This window comes from Pyrgilauda ruficollis, unplaced genomic scaffold (genome assembly GCF_017590135.1).
Source record: "Pyrgilauda ruficollis isolate IOZ18807 unplaced genomic scaffold, ASM1759013v1 scaffold17, whole genome shotgun sequence".
Lineage (NCBI taxonomy): Eukaryota > Metazoa > Chordata > Aves > Passeriformes > Passeridae > Pyrgilauda > Pyrgilauda ruficollis.
This window is the reverse complement of record NW_024515875.1, coordinates 11,097,459-11,110,507: the sequence shown is the minus strand read 5'-3', so window position 1 is coordinate 11,110,507 and position 13,049 is coordinate 11,097,459. Positions and strand designations below refer to the sequence as shown.

General features: G+C 54.2%; 1 protein-coding gene across 5 annotated transcripts; it reads left to right on the top strand.

Moving 5' to 3' along the window:
- Positions 1–12,779, top strand: LOC121351725 (PILR alpha associated neural protein). 5 transcript variants are annotated; one of them, XM_041464091.1, is made up of 7 exons: positions 1–213; positions 515–676; positions 6,970–7,038; positions 7,178–7,767; positions 7,920–8,001; positions 8,236–8,463; positions 8,613–12,779. In XM_041464091.1, exons 3-7 carry the CDS (start codon positions 7,022–7,024, stop codon positions 8,632–8,634), a joined length of 939 nt encoding a protein of 312 aa, XP_041320025.1. In that variant the 5' UTR covers positions 1–213; positions 515–676; positions 6,970–7,021; the 3' UTR covers positions 8,635–12,779. The 5 variants fall into 5 exon arrangements, with proteins under 5 accessions (XP_041320025.1, XP_041320026.1, XP_041320028.1 ...); XM_041464092.1 differs by lacking the exon at positions 1–213 and having other exon boundaries at positions 335–676; positions 7,181–7,767; XM_041464094.1 differs by lacking the exon at positions 1–213 and having other exon boundaries at positions 336–676; positions 6,970–7,066; positions 7,181–7,767.
- Positions 12,780–13,049: the final 270 nt, after the last annotated feature.

The following is a 13,049-nucleotide window of genomic DNA, read 5'->3' as shown; positions in this document are numbered from 1 at the left end:
GCCTCCGCCCCCAAGGACGGACCGGTCCGGGGGTGGCATTCGCCGGAGCGAGCTGGAGCGACGGGTCCCTTGGAGACACCTCTCTCCATGGCAACCTAATCGCTTCCTGTGAAGATCCCGAAATAACCGACGAGACGGGGGTGCGGAGCGGAGCCGAGCCGAGCCGAGCCGAGCCGAGCCGTGCGGGCAGCAGCGGGAGGCGGCGGGGGGCAGGTCCGGCGGGCGCGGGGCTGCGGGAGCGCGGCGGGGCGGGCAGGGAGCGGGAGGAGCCTTCGCGGCCGGCCGCCGGGGCAGGGGGCTCCGGGCCGGGGGGACGCGCTGCCCCCGCCCGGCCGCCCCGGCGCCCCCCGCGGGCTGCAGCGGGGCCACGGTGCCGGGCGCGCCCGTGCCAGCAGCCATGGGGTTAACGGGAGGCAGCGAGCGAGAGAGACAGAGACAGAGAGAGAGAAAGAGGGGCTGGACCAGTCCTCGGCAGCTGTTTATTTCAAGGCATCTCTCGCTCCCTCTCCCTCAGCCAAGGCTCAGCCTCAGCAAACCTTCCTCCTCCTCCTCTTCCTCCTCCTCCTCCTCCTCTCCTTCCTTCGTCCTGGCCATGAGAAGCACGGGCAGCAGCAGCTGTGCTCCCCCAGCCCTGTGCTCCGCCGCCCCGGCTGCGCCCCACTCGTCTCCCCGCAAGGTAAGTTCATCCTCTCGGCCCGGGCTTGGGGGACAGAGTGGGGACGGGGCTGCAGGGGCGCGGGGGAGGGGGGCTTCATGCCCGTCTCCAAGTCATCTCTCCCCGTCTCCTTCCCTGTGTCCTTTCTCCCCCTTTTTCTTTTCCCTTTCCCGATCTAGTGCTCTGTCTCCTTCCAGCCGGCTGTCTCCTTCCTCCCCCTTCCTTTTCCTCCTCTTTTAGTCGGGGACAGGGGATGCCTGCGGTGCCGGGAGGGAGGGGGCACAGCCGAGGGATCGCTGCCTCTTACCCTCCAGCTCCGGGCTCCATCACAGACCTGTTGTGCTGGAGCACTGGAGCCTGCGCTGAGGAAGGCGACTTCAGCCAAATTGGCGCAGCTGGAGAAAGGAAACAGAGGGGTCAATCCCACCTCCTGCCTGGCCAAGGGTGCACCACGCAAGAGAGAGCAATTCAGATGTGGAGACTCAGCACTTGGAGCACTTGGATGCCCGGGAACAGTAGGAAACTGGGAGGCAGAAGATTGTCAGACTCATGACATGTATTGCAGGCAGGCACTAGATGGCAGGGGACCGGCATCCTAGAGTGCTGCTTGGAATGGGGCCACACTCACAGTTCCCAAATGCAGGGAGACTTAAGCTCAGAGGACCATTGATGGGCTTCACACGCCCATTCCCTTGCTATGAAAACATCCAAATGCAGCATCACCCTTCCAGCCCTGCATTCTGCCCCAGCCTAGGATCGTCATACCCAGCCCCTAAGTGCTCACCCTGGAAGCCTGGCACGGGAATTCCTATCGGCAAGTCACTGAACGCTGCAGGACCTGCACTGACTCAGGGCGAGCAGTGTCAGCCCCTCCAGGATCCTGCTGGATCCTTCTGGGTGCTGCCACCAACCCTCTCAGCCTCAGACACCAGGTAGAGCAGCCTGACGTAGCCACTGCATTCCAGCTGCCAGCCCCCAAATTCAGCCAGCTCTGGGAGGTGCTGCCCCCAGCCCCACTCATAGCGGGAACTCTTTCCCTGGATGGGCTTGGCATCTCCACCCCAGGGTACCAGCATTCGGATTCACAGTCCCAGCTGCCAAAACTCCTCTGAGTGCAGCAGAATTGTCTCCCTGGGTCATCTGCTCTGGGATTCCTCCCCTTCCCTGTCCCCACCCAGCCAAATACAGCAGGGCATATACATAACCTCTTTTCACCAACGCCGGGGTTCGTGCTTCCTGCTGCCACACCAGTAATGACTGCATCTCTGCCTCTTGGACCATGAACTCCGGGGTGTTCATGGCCACTGAGAAAAATACAGGTGTGGTGATGCCCAGGGCATCACGCAGTGCTGGGGGGGTCTTGCTGCCAGTGCCTGAACTCGCTCTGCTCAGTGCTTGGAGAGAGCTGCTAGGTTCCGTGGTCCCAGATCACAGTCTCGTATCAGTAGCTGTCACCACAGCCCTTAGTGCTGGCCGGGAGATTAAAAAATGACAGCCAACCTAGCATTCCTTCTCTGTAAGGAGGGCTGGGTCCTCCTCAGGTTTGTTTTGATTTTTTCATCACTATTTTGAGTGGAATCGTTGCAGTGGGGGAGCTGGGCGAAGCAAGGATTTGCATGAAGCTCTCGGTGCTGCGGGGTTGCTAATGGTGAGCGTTATTTCAGCCAGCAGTAAGTTTCATAATCTTGGCCCAGCTCTTGTGAATGTTCCATTTTTCAGGGTCATGAGCCTCTTTACCCTTCTTCCATCCCTTCCCCCTCTCCCCAAACTGGTTGGCAATTTCATTGTTCCAGTGGAATATATCCGTCATGTGAGGTCATCGCTGCATAAGGAGAGGTGATTGATTGCTTAGGTCACTGGGGCCTGTCCCATGCTGGGCTTTGAATGCTGGTTTGGAGACCTTGAACCGGACTCTGTGCTCAAAGGCGAGGCGATGTGGGGTGCAGAGGGGCACGGTGATGCATTCCCAGCAGCTTGAGTTGCCGAGCAAACAGACTGCTGCATTCTGAACTAGCTGGAGCGCTCTGAGAGCAGACAGCTTCATTCCTAGAGGCACAGTATCACAGCAGTCAAGCTCTAGATGTTACAAAAATACAGATAGATCATCATCTGCCAGTTGAGCCAGACAGAATCGGGTGCAACTCTTTTCCCATCCCCGGATGGAAAGAGCCTCTACCCGCTCCTCACTAACGCGGCTTGTGTGCGCTTGGCTTCATCCAACTGCTCTCCAGTCAGAGCTGATCTCGGCTAGGCATTGAGAAAGCTGTGAGATTCTCAGATTTTAAGGCCAGAGGGACCATTTTGATCATCGAGACTGACCTACAGCAGAGCACAGGCCAGAGAATTTCACCAATTTAATTTCCTGCGCCAAGCCCATAACTTCTGATTGAACTGTAGCATCTCTTTTAGGAATACAGCCAGGCAAAGGCTGCAGGCAGTAGGGAACACACCACCTGCCTAGGTGAATTGTGCTGGAGTGTGACCCTCTTTATTAATAGTATTGTTCCTCATTTGAATTTGTCAAACTTCAGCATTTTGTAACAGAAGGTTACAGATTGCACTTGATGCGAGGGAGCTACAGCACACGGCTGGCACCTTGGTTCTTTTATTCCTGTGATGCCTTTTTTATTTGGATAGGATTTATCTATGGCACTAAGGTACACGAGAATCCTGAACACAGAGAAGGAGTAAGCGAATCCTAGGGCTTTCCTGGGGCACAGTAGTATCTGAACTCCAGAGCCCAGGGTGTCACATTCAGGGTTTATTCCGAGCTCCCTGGTCTGAGCAGGAGTGCAGCAGGCTCTGATCCTAGTCATTAGGTAGGATGTAAATTCCCAGCCCCCCTGGGAATTTACTGAACTGCTGTGTATGCTTTGGGGCATGGCTATTGTGATCTGCTCTCTCATGTCCCAGCAGCGGCAGGTCCATGCTGCAGGAGACTTACAAAGAGGGAGGAAGCACAGATGGGTGTGGGGAACAGCAGCAGGATTCATGCTTCCATCCTGCAAATGCATGAGAGCAGCTCCTAACAGATTAGCCCCAGTCTGGAGTGATGGTGGGGTCCATATGCAGCAGCAAAGAACAGTGTAATTCTTACTCACTGCTTTCAAGCACCAAGATTCACAAACTGAGCTCAGTGAAGTGCCCCGGGGAAATAGCTTTGTCATTCACACTCTGTCATCTGTGCATCACAGGACCAGAACGCTGAGATGAAGGCTCTGTACCTAGAGTGAAAGTATACAGGTTTCCTGTTCAGACTCTGGGAGTAGCCCTGTCCAGTTTTATTGCCATTAGACCTGGGAAACACATATGAAAGCAAGAGCCTTGCCATGAGGTAGTGTGCAGAAATCTCTGCTCCGGCACACAAAGGCTTCTTGAATGGCATAAGGTGGGATTTATACTCACAGGTAGTGAGAGCATTGGCATCCCGTCCTCTGCTCTGAAGGTCTAGCAGTTTATTCAGGATCCACACTGGGAGCTGCATCCAGAGCTGAACAAAGGGCATGTGCTACTCTTGCCCTCCAACACAGCAGGGTCGGTGCCCAGGACACAATCCTGCTGCCGGTGGCTGACCGCAGAGTGCCCCAGACATGCTTTGTCTGCTGTTTAGTCAATAATCCACAGGGACATCCATGCTCCATTTCGAACACAAACGCTCCAAGCACGCTGGAATACAGCCTGCATTGCTTGGTGTTTTCACCTGAAACATTCCTTTGCTCCCACACCCTCCATGCCATGGGAGACACCTCCGTCCTGCTCCCAGCTCCTCCACAATCAGTCCGGGGTGTGCCAGTGCAGGACACACTCCTAGTCTTTGGCCACGATCTCATCAGCAAATCATAACGTGTGGACGAAGACCAACCAACTTTGCAGCATTCCTGCACTCATCTGGAGCCACCTTTGGGGTGGGGGCATCGGGAATCACCAGCTCTTCACTCTAGGCAGCAGAACCCATGCACAGCAGTGTCTCCAGTCTGAGGCTTGCACCCCCATGTGTGGGCTGTCCCCTCCTCGGCATCACGTGCACATGAGGCGGTCAGTGCGGGGGCTCACCCCTCCTCAGCTCATTCCATACATTATCTGCTCCATAGGCCTGACATTTAGACAACCGTGTGTGAAAGCCATCCAGGATTTGGTTCTGTAGGGTATCTTATTCCCAAGTTTTCAACCCTGGAAGTCCATAGACTGGGTGTCATTGCTGGAGCTCTCAATCTCAGCTTAGAAGAACAGCGATGTCTCCATTATGAGATCTCCCAACAAGCAAGGAGAGCACAGGGACCCCAGCATTCCTACCCCCAGGCACATTTCTGAGGTAGAGCCATCGCTGTCAGGAGGAGTGCTAGAGGTTACATGTGCACCGCTACTGTGCCACACTTCCCTGCGGGACTGGCACTGAGGTCTGCCTGCACCTGGAGAAGGTCATCCCTGCTGGGATGGCACTGTCCAGCCACACATCTCCTGCTTCCCAATGCAAAACAGCCCCCTGCCCCCAAAGACTTGAGCTGTGCCACAGGCAGAGCAGGCTCTTCATCCCAGGGAGCTGCTGTCCTGTGGTGAGTCCCATGCATGGCCCCAGGCATTCCAAGCCACCTTCAAACCTCTCGTGCAACTTGTGTGCCTTCCAGCCTGGGAATTCACACAAGGAGGTCCTCCATGCTTGGAATTCCCTCCCTTTCAAGCTCCAAAATAAATTCTGTCATGGATTTCTGTTGCCAGACATGATCTTCCACGGCATCGTGATCATAATCCAGATGGCCAAGATCTCGCCAGTATCTGGGTTCAGAAGAAACTTGCTCCATTCTGCTGCCTCTCTGCAGAGCTGCATTTTAATACTGAGTCCCCTCCAAGGCTTAGAGGTTCAGGAGCAAAGAACAAAGAAATGCTGAGAATAGCTGCTCTTTTCTCCTCATCTTCATCTCAGGATCCCTCCAGAGACTGATCTTGCCCCGGAGGGAGGGGCAGGGCACATTAGCCAACAATTCTTTTTTTTTTTTTTTTTTTTGTGAACTTTGTTTAAATATTTAACAGAAGGAAACTAAAAATATCCCCGGTTAATGCAGCAGGAGCAAGACAGCTACTTAGTCTTGGGTGCCCTTCCTCCTGGCCCCTCTTCTCAGGTGTACATCACAGCAAGCCCTGGGTTCTCCCCTCAGGAAGACGAAGCCTCCCACGCAGGAGGGGCTGCAGTTTTTGTTCAGGGCATGGGGTGAGCAGGGGCGGATGGCAGTAACCCCCTGGAAGCCGGGAGGTGCAGCACAGCTGGCTCAGGGCTGGAGGGGCAGGGTTGGCCTCCGCATTGACTCCCTCAGCCAAGCATGCCTGTTTCTCCATCCCGGCAGCCACAGGAGGGCATGACCGTGGGCTGTCGGCATTCATGCCTTCCTCTTCACGATGAAGGAGCAGGCTGAACATCTCGCATGATTTTTTTTTCTTTGTCCTGTGCGTGCGATTGCGGAGAGGATCCGGGGTCAGGCACATAAGAGCTCTCCGGGAAGGGCTGGCCAAGGGAAGGGGCAGGCAGCAGGAAGGGCAGGCGCGCTGCCACCGGGCTGATGCCGGAGGGTGCTGAGCATCCAGGGCAGAAATCCCGCTGAGAGGACCTGACCTCGCTGTGTGCTTTTGTTGCTCAGTCATTGGAAGTTGGGAGAGAAAAGGGAGGAATAGAGGAGAAAGGGAGGGATGGGACAGTGCAGAGGACATTAAGAGTGTGGGAAGGTAAATTCATGTTAGCTAAGAGGAAAGTAAATACTAAATATTTGATAGGATATTTTTTCTCTTAAATTCTTTAGTGAGGCTGGACTTTTTCTCGCTGATTCACTCTTTCTCAGTCGTCTTGCTTTACCACTCTCATGCTTCCCCTTTCGCTCCCTCGCTCTGGCACACAATGAAGAGGCTCTTTTTTAATAAATGGATTACACACTCCACACTATAAATAAACACAGGAATTAAGATTCCAACTTGTTCCAGCGATAAGCAAACAAAGATGCTGAATCCCCCTCTCGGCCCTAAGACGGGAGAGTCCCTGAGGAAGCTGCGCATGTGCCTGGGCACGTGTGCTCCAGAGATCGCTCCTTGCTTTTGTGAGCATATGCTAAGGCATGTGTTTCTGGGGGGACTTGGCATGGGGGTGGGGACGATGCACCTCCGTGCATGGGGGGCATGGGAGCAGGAGAGGGTGCACGTGTGTGCATGGACTCCCCTTATCCTGCCAGCCGGGGCCGGGAGCTCACCTGGGGTGGCACACGCTGCCTGCAAGGAGAGAGCCGTCACCACTGCGTGAGGGGACACTGACACCCCTCCCTTTTGGTTCCCAGTGAAGAAGATGAGACAAGATCCTGACTGAGCAAAGACACTGTTGCATCTGAGATGGAGCCCAGTGCCTGGTAGGTTCACAGCTTCCCACACTGGCAGGTGAGGCGCGAAGAAAACAGGAGTGTGGGTGGTGGGCTGCTCCCGGCTGCTTGGCCTTTCAAAGGAGGAACATTTAGATCAGGCTCTCTTCTTCTTCCCCCCACCCCGCAGCAGGATGCCTCCACTCCTCTCCCGCATCCACTCCCTGCAGCTGTGGCATCTCCTGCTCGTCGTCTTGGCCGTCCCTCCTCCTGGCACATGGTCTCTTCGCTCGCGGGGCCCAGCAGCCCCTCGGCCTCTTTGCACCCGCCGGAGCCCCTCGGCCCCACGGTCCATTTGCATCTGGGAAAGGACCTCACAGCCGGAGCGGGATTCCCGCTCGGATTCCCGCTCGGATTCCCGCTCGGCCGCGCCGCGCCAGCGTGCCCTGCCCGCGCGGGGAGCAGAGCTGCGGCACGTGGTGCGGCTGAGGCGCCAGGCCGCGGGGGCCCGGCCCGCCACGCCCTCGGGCTTCGAGGACGGCATGCCCTCCTCCCAGTACCCCTGGGCCATCGTGTGGGGTCCCACGGTGTCGGATGAGGATGGAGGGGACACAAACTCAGCCAACCCGGGCTTCCCGCCGCTGGGATACACCTTTGTCTCGCCGCACGGGATGGCGACGGCGCAGCCCAACTCCCACTCGCTGCTGCACAACGCGGGGCTCAACCTGCGCGAGACCCCAGCCACCCTGCGGCCCTTCTTGTTCGGGCCCCGGGGAGAAGGTAAATCTGCACTCTGCTTCTTTCACCCCCCGTCCCCTGCAGGAGCAGCTCCTTCTGCAGAACTCTGGGAGTTCAGGGATCTCCCCTTGCCCTGCTGCTCTCTGGGGACCGGAGGGAGTGGCCATCACAAGCCGCACTCCTCTGTCTCGCAGGTGTGGACCCCCAGCTGTACGTCACCATCACCATCTCCATAATCATTGTCCTGGTTGCCACTGGAATCATATTCAAGTTCTGGTGAGTGGGGTTTGGGCCAATGAAGGCTCTCACTGGGCTGGTGTCTACAGGAAGACTGTGGGCTTGGGACCCATTTGTCCCAGGGTTGCAGATCTTGTGCTGCAATTCCTTGCAAGGTTTGGCACTCGGCCACGCTGGGTTCTAATGCTGAGTGTAGTGGGGTCCATCTCCCAAACCTCTCTGTCATCAAGGGCTGGCCTTGTCTCTTTACCTCACCCCTTGCTCTCTCCAAAGCTGGGACCGAAATCAGAAACGCCGGCGTCACTCGGGGCAGCAGAGCAGTGGGAGGCAGCAAGAGAGCCAGCAGCCCCTCACAGACCTCTCCCCCACCACCGTCAGCATCCTGGGGCCCTACGGCGACCCCCTGACCCCCACACCTGAGGCGGAGGAGTCCAGGCAGGGCCAGGAGGGTGCAGAGAAACTGGGTGGCCACGGGAAGAATGCAGCATTCCAGCTCAATCGGTGAGTGGCCAGTGAGCTGGGGCAAGAGGGGCTGGCAGGGGACTGGGGGACAGGCACACCGAGGCAGGGCAAAGGTGATGTTGGTGAGTGGGAGTGGAGGGTTGGGGCAGTTTAAACGCTGACTAATTTCCAATTCCCTCTTTCCCCAGAATCCCACTGGTGAATCTGTGACACTCGCAGGAGAGGCTGAGCTGGCTCCCCCACCCTCCTGTCACCGCTGGCGAGCGCGGACTCTCCCCGCCTCTGCTACCCCAGGAAAAAAAGCAACCTCCTTGTGCCACGGCCCACCACCACCACCTTTATTAACTAACCCCACCGGGATGTGCCTGGGCAAATGGATGAGCTGGGCCTCCTTAGCCTCCTGCTGGGGGAAGGCTGGGGACCCGCCCTGCCCACGCAGGACAGGGTGACGAGAGAGCAGAATGGTGGGAGGGAAGACAGCTGGTGGTGGTGTGAAATCTTGACCTCCCCAGCCCCTCTTCTAGCATATGTGCACAGACACACTTGGATCTCCATGACTCTCTCACCAGTGCATGCCTGACATCGGGGGTAGGCAAGGTGGAAAGGCGTACCCCTGTCCCTGTGGGCCCTCACCCTCCGTGTGTCCCTTCCCATGTCGTGTGCTTTGCAGTGAACGTCTGGAGTTCAGTGGCTGCAGGATTGCCCACCAGGTGACTCGGATGGTGGCAACTTTGTCTGTTCCTAAGACCTTGGCCCTCCTGAGAGTCCCAATGGTGGGTGAAGCTTGGGCAGAAGAGGCTCACAGAGCACCTGGGCCCTCTCAACAACCCATTTCCTTGAAGGAAACGTTATCTTCCCCTTAGATGGAAGATATTCACATCTTTCCAGTTTCTTTCTGCCTAACAGTCCTTTGGGGTTTTTTCAGCTTGTATCTTTCTTCCTCTCTCCGTCCACAGTTTTTTCCCCTCAGTTCCCACCCCCATGCCACTTCTCCTGCTAGTTAAAGTTGGAAATTATTCCTTTAGCTTTCCAAATGTTTTGATCTTTGAAAGCCTCCTTGCTGTCCCTCTCCACCCCTTCAGCCTCCTTCAGCAAGGTTTTTCTGAATAACACCAGTCTGTGATGATGCTTTCCAGAAAATCCGAGGTGAAGCACTCTGCTCACCATGTTTCTTAGCAAGTGTCCTGCACACAGCTAAAGCCTGGAATGCAGACATTGCTGGGCATGAGGAACTTGCAACAAGGCAGCAGACTCTGCATCTGGAATGACCAAGAGCAGTTTAGAGTTGATCTTGGGAACATTGGAAGGGTTGCCATGTACTGCTGGTAGGTCTCTCCTGGAGTGCAAGGTGACTGGAAACCCACAAGGCAGTGCTCACCAAGGGCATGAGAGAGGGGTATCTGGGATCCCAGATGAAGCTTCATTCAGTTCCCCAGCTGGTTAGTAACTGAAAGCAATGGCACAAGTAATGTGTCCAAATCGGTTGCCTGCGCATGTCCTTCAGGGCTGTGGTGGCCTGTGGGGCTGGCAGCCACACTGTCACCTCTGTGAGCAAGATCCATGCATCTCCACCTCTTCCTAGGCATGGACCCATGGGTGTCACTTTGAGGACGTGCGAGATGGCAAATTTCAGCTTACTGACAATAGCTATTATGGACAACTTCAAATTAATTAAATTACCCCACACTGACAACCACTGAGGTGAAATGATGCACATTTAGATAAGGTTGCCCCTGCAGTGTACAAACACCTTTAGCTGCTGGACTGATGTGGCCAGAGGCAGGAAAATCACCCACAGTCTGAAGGCCCTAATGCACCGTACAAGGTCTCTGACAAAAGTAATCTTGGAGAGAGGGAAGCGGCCTTTCATCCTTTATCACTGCATAAAAAGCCTGTTCTTTAGAGGACAAAGCACAGGGAATTTCATAAGAGGCCTGGTCTGCCCGTTTACCCAGCTGAACCATTAGGTGTTCTCGGGTCCCATCTGACTCACTGTGAAGGGCATTTAAATCAGAGTGTAAATTACAATAAGCTTCCCAAAAACAGTAGAGATTTGGAGAAAATGACAGGTCAAATAAAATTACTGGCTTATTAAAAGCACAGAGTGGCTGAAAGATGTAGGTGGAAAAGGACTCTGGAGATCTCTAGTCTAAGCACAGGCTGATTCTGTGCTTACAGCAGGGGATATTAGTGCTTTACCGTAGATCGATCTGTTACTGAGCTTGTTCTTATTCGGGATCCATGCAAGGCCTTGGTGGACTTTTAAGCTGCAGATGAACATGGAAGGACCAGGTGGCAGTTCCTGCTTGCTGCCCCATTCATTGCTGCCCCTGTTCCCCCTCTCCCTGGCACGTCCCTGCTGGGGAAGGACATCTGCAGGAGGCTGCACTGCTGATTGCTGGCAATTTGCAATACCTTGAACTGGTTGGAGTAATTTTCCAGACCAGATTAATTAGATTGTTCTTTGATCAACAGCATTTGTTGAAACAAGGCCAGAGTTTAGACTCTTCCACTTCAATGGCTGTCCTTGGAGTTTCTCTTTCCACATGCTGCATGGAGAGAAGGTTTGTAAGAAAGTGGCAGGGGACCACAGGAGGCACAGTGAAAATATTTTCCAACACCTGATGTGGGGAAGCCCTGCACTCTCCTGGGAAGGCTTTTGTAAATTCTGCAAACAGAACAGATTTCGGTGGTTTGGGGTTTTTTCCTCCCCCTTTTACGTCTCTGGTTTTGGTAAAAGTATCTCCAGGGAGAGAAACCTTTCATGGATACTGTGGTAAGGGGAAAGCTGGTGAAGCTGTGTAGAGAAAACTCTTACAACAGAGGCTTGGGTATAATGAACATCTTTTCTAAGAACAATTTTCCTAGCCAAATATATTTTTATGATAGTCATTCAATTTCTCACACAAAACAGGTTAGATACAGGGAAACAACTTCATTGTTCTGCCCAAACATTCATTGCTATGCTTTGTCCCTGGAACAAAACACTCAGAACACATGTGGACACACAAGCTTCTTCCAGTTAATAAATAATCTCATTGGATCTGTTTTCTCCATGACTGGAGCCTTATAAACCATCTTCCCCTACACAGACTGGAGCCAGAGCATGCCTGAGGTCTTTACCCTGGCCCAGGGTAATATTTTGTAGGATGTGCACATGGAAGGGTTGACAGCACCAAGCCAGGGCAGAGGACAGCACCTTCTTAGTCACAGCCCATCAGGTTCCCCTGTCTTCTAGATGAATGGAGGAGAAAGATTTTTTTTTTCTTTCCATTAGAAACAGAATTTTTTTTCTTTCCATTAGAGAGAAAAGTGTGCAGGGAAACCAACTGGAAGTGTTCATAACCTTGGGATGATTTTGCCCAACATTTCTATGCTATTAAAAGGGTCAAGGTGAGATGAAGTGACTGTGTCTCTGCTGAGCTCCTAGAGAACCCTGACTTTTTGAACACAAGGGTGGTCTCTCTGTAAGCACAGTGGAAAGGAGGGAAGTTCCTGCTTCAAAGCAGGAACTGAAGTCTCCTTCTCTTTACCCAAGAGAGTGGTATGACCACAAGGCCAAATCCTGCTTGGGCTTTCCCATCTGCTTGGTTGCAATTGGTAGGCAGGGAGCAGACCTCCGGTGTGTGTTTCCACACCTCTCCTCCAGTCCAGTTTCCCGGGGCTAACATCCAGCCAAGTATCCCAAAATTCAGAGAGGGCTATCTACCTCTTCCTCAATGGCACCCAAGTGCCCTTGCAAATCTGGTCCCTTCATTTCCCACTCCACTTCGTGATGAAGAAAAATGCTTGGAAAGGAGTGGTTTGTTCATTCCCTGCAAGTTCTCAAACAGGACCACCTTGAGACTGTTCTGAATTAAACTGTTTTGTTTTTCACTCTGACAAACCACATCTGTGGCACAGCCTTAGAGCTGAGACCTGCAGCACAAAAGTCCTGGGTCAAACTCCAGCTCCCCAGCTGCATCCCTGCTAATGTCCCACTGTTGTCCTGGCCCTACCTGGCAGGACCATAGAGAGAGGTCCCCTTCCTTCACCACCTGCTGGCTCTCTACTCCTCTTTTCCTGTTGTTTTCCCTCTCCCACTGTTTTCCCTCTTCCCACTCTTGTCCTGTACCACGGTCTCCCTCCTGGTTCTCTCTCCCATCCTACTGTTTCTCTTTCCCTACTCCTCTCTTGTTCTCCCTTTGCCACTCGGTCTCGTTCTGCCATGGCTTCCATCCTTCCATCCTCCCTGCTCCTCTGCTCAGTCTCGCTCTTCCCCCTCCCCTGCCCTTGTGCGCTGTGATATATATTTTTGTAGGATTTCTCTTCTCCTTGTGGTGAAATATTCGAATCTTGTGGGATGTTAGTTTCAACATTTTTAAATAAAACTTTGCAAAATATTGAAAGCAGACCCCTTGCATCCGTGGAAGGTGCCACACTGGAAAAGCCAGGGTGGGACGAGGGGTGCACCCCGGGCAGACCCCATCGGGATGGGGGCTCAGACTGCTGGCATCCCACATTCTCTTCTTGGGAGTAGAGGGGGCAATTTGTCCCGTGTCCATCTTGCCTCGGTCTCCTTGCCGACTGAAGGGGCCCTTTGACCGCTCTCATGCACTTCCATGGGAGGTGGTGCCTGGTGGAGG

What these genes read in the sequence shown, in the direction of transcription:
- LOC121351725 (XM_041464091.1), top strand. An exon ending in GGAATCATATTCAAGTTCTG is followed by an intron (nt 8,002 to 8,235) that starts GTGAGTGGGGTT and finishes CTCTCTCCAAAG; the next exon opens with CTGGGACCGAAATCAGAAAC. An exon ending in GCAGCATTCCAGCTCAATCG is followed by an intron (nt 8,464 to 8,612) that starts GTGAGTGGCCAG and finishes CTCTTTCCCCAG; the next exon opens with AATCCCACTGGTGAATCTGT.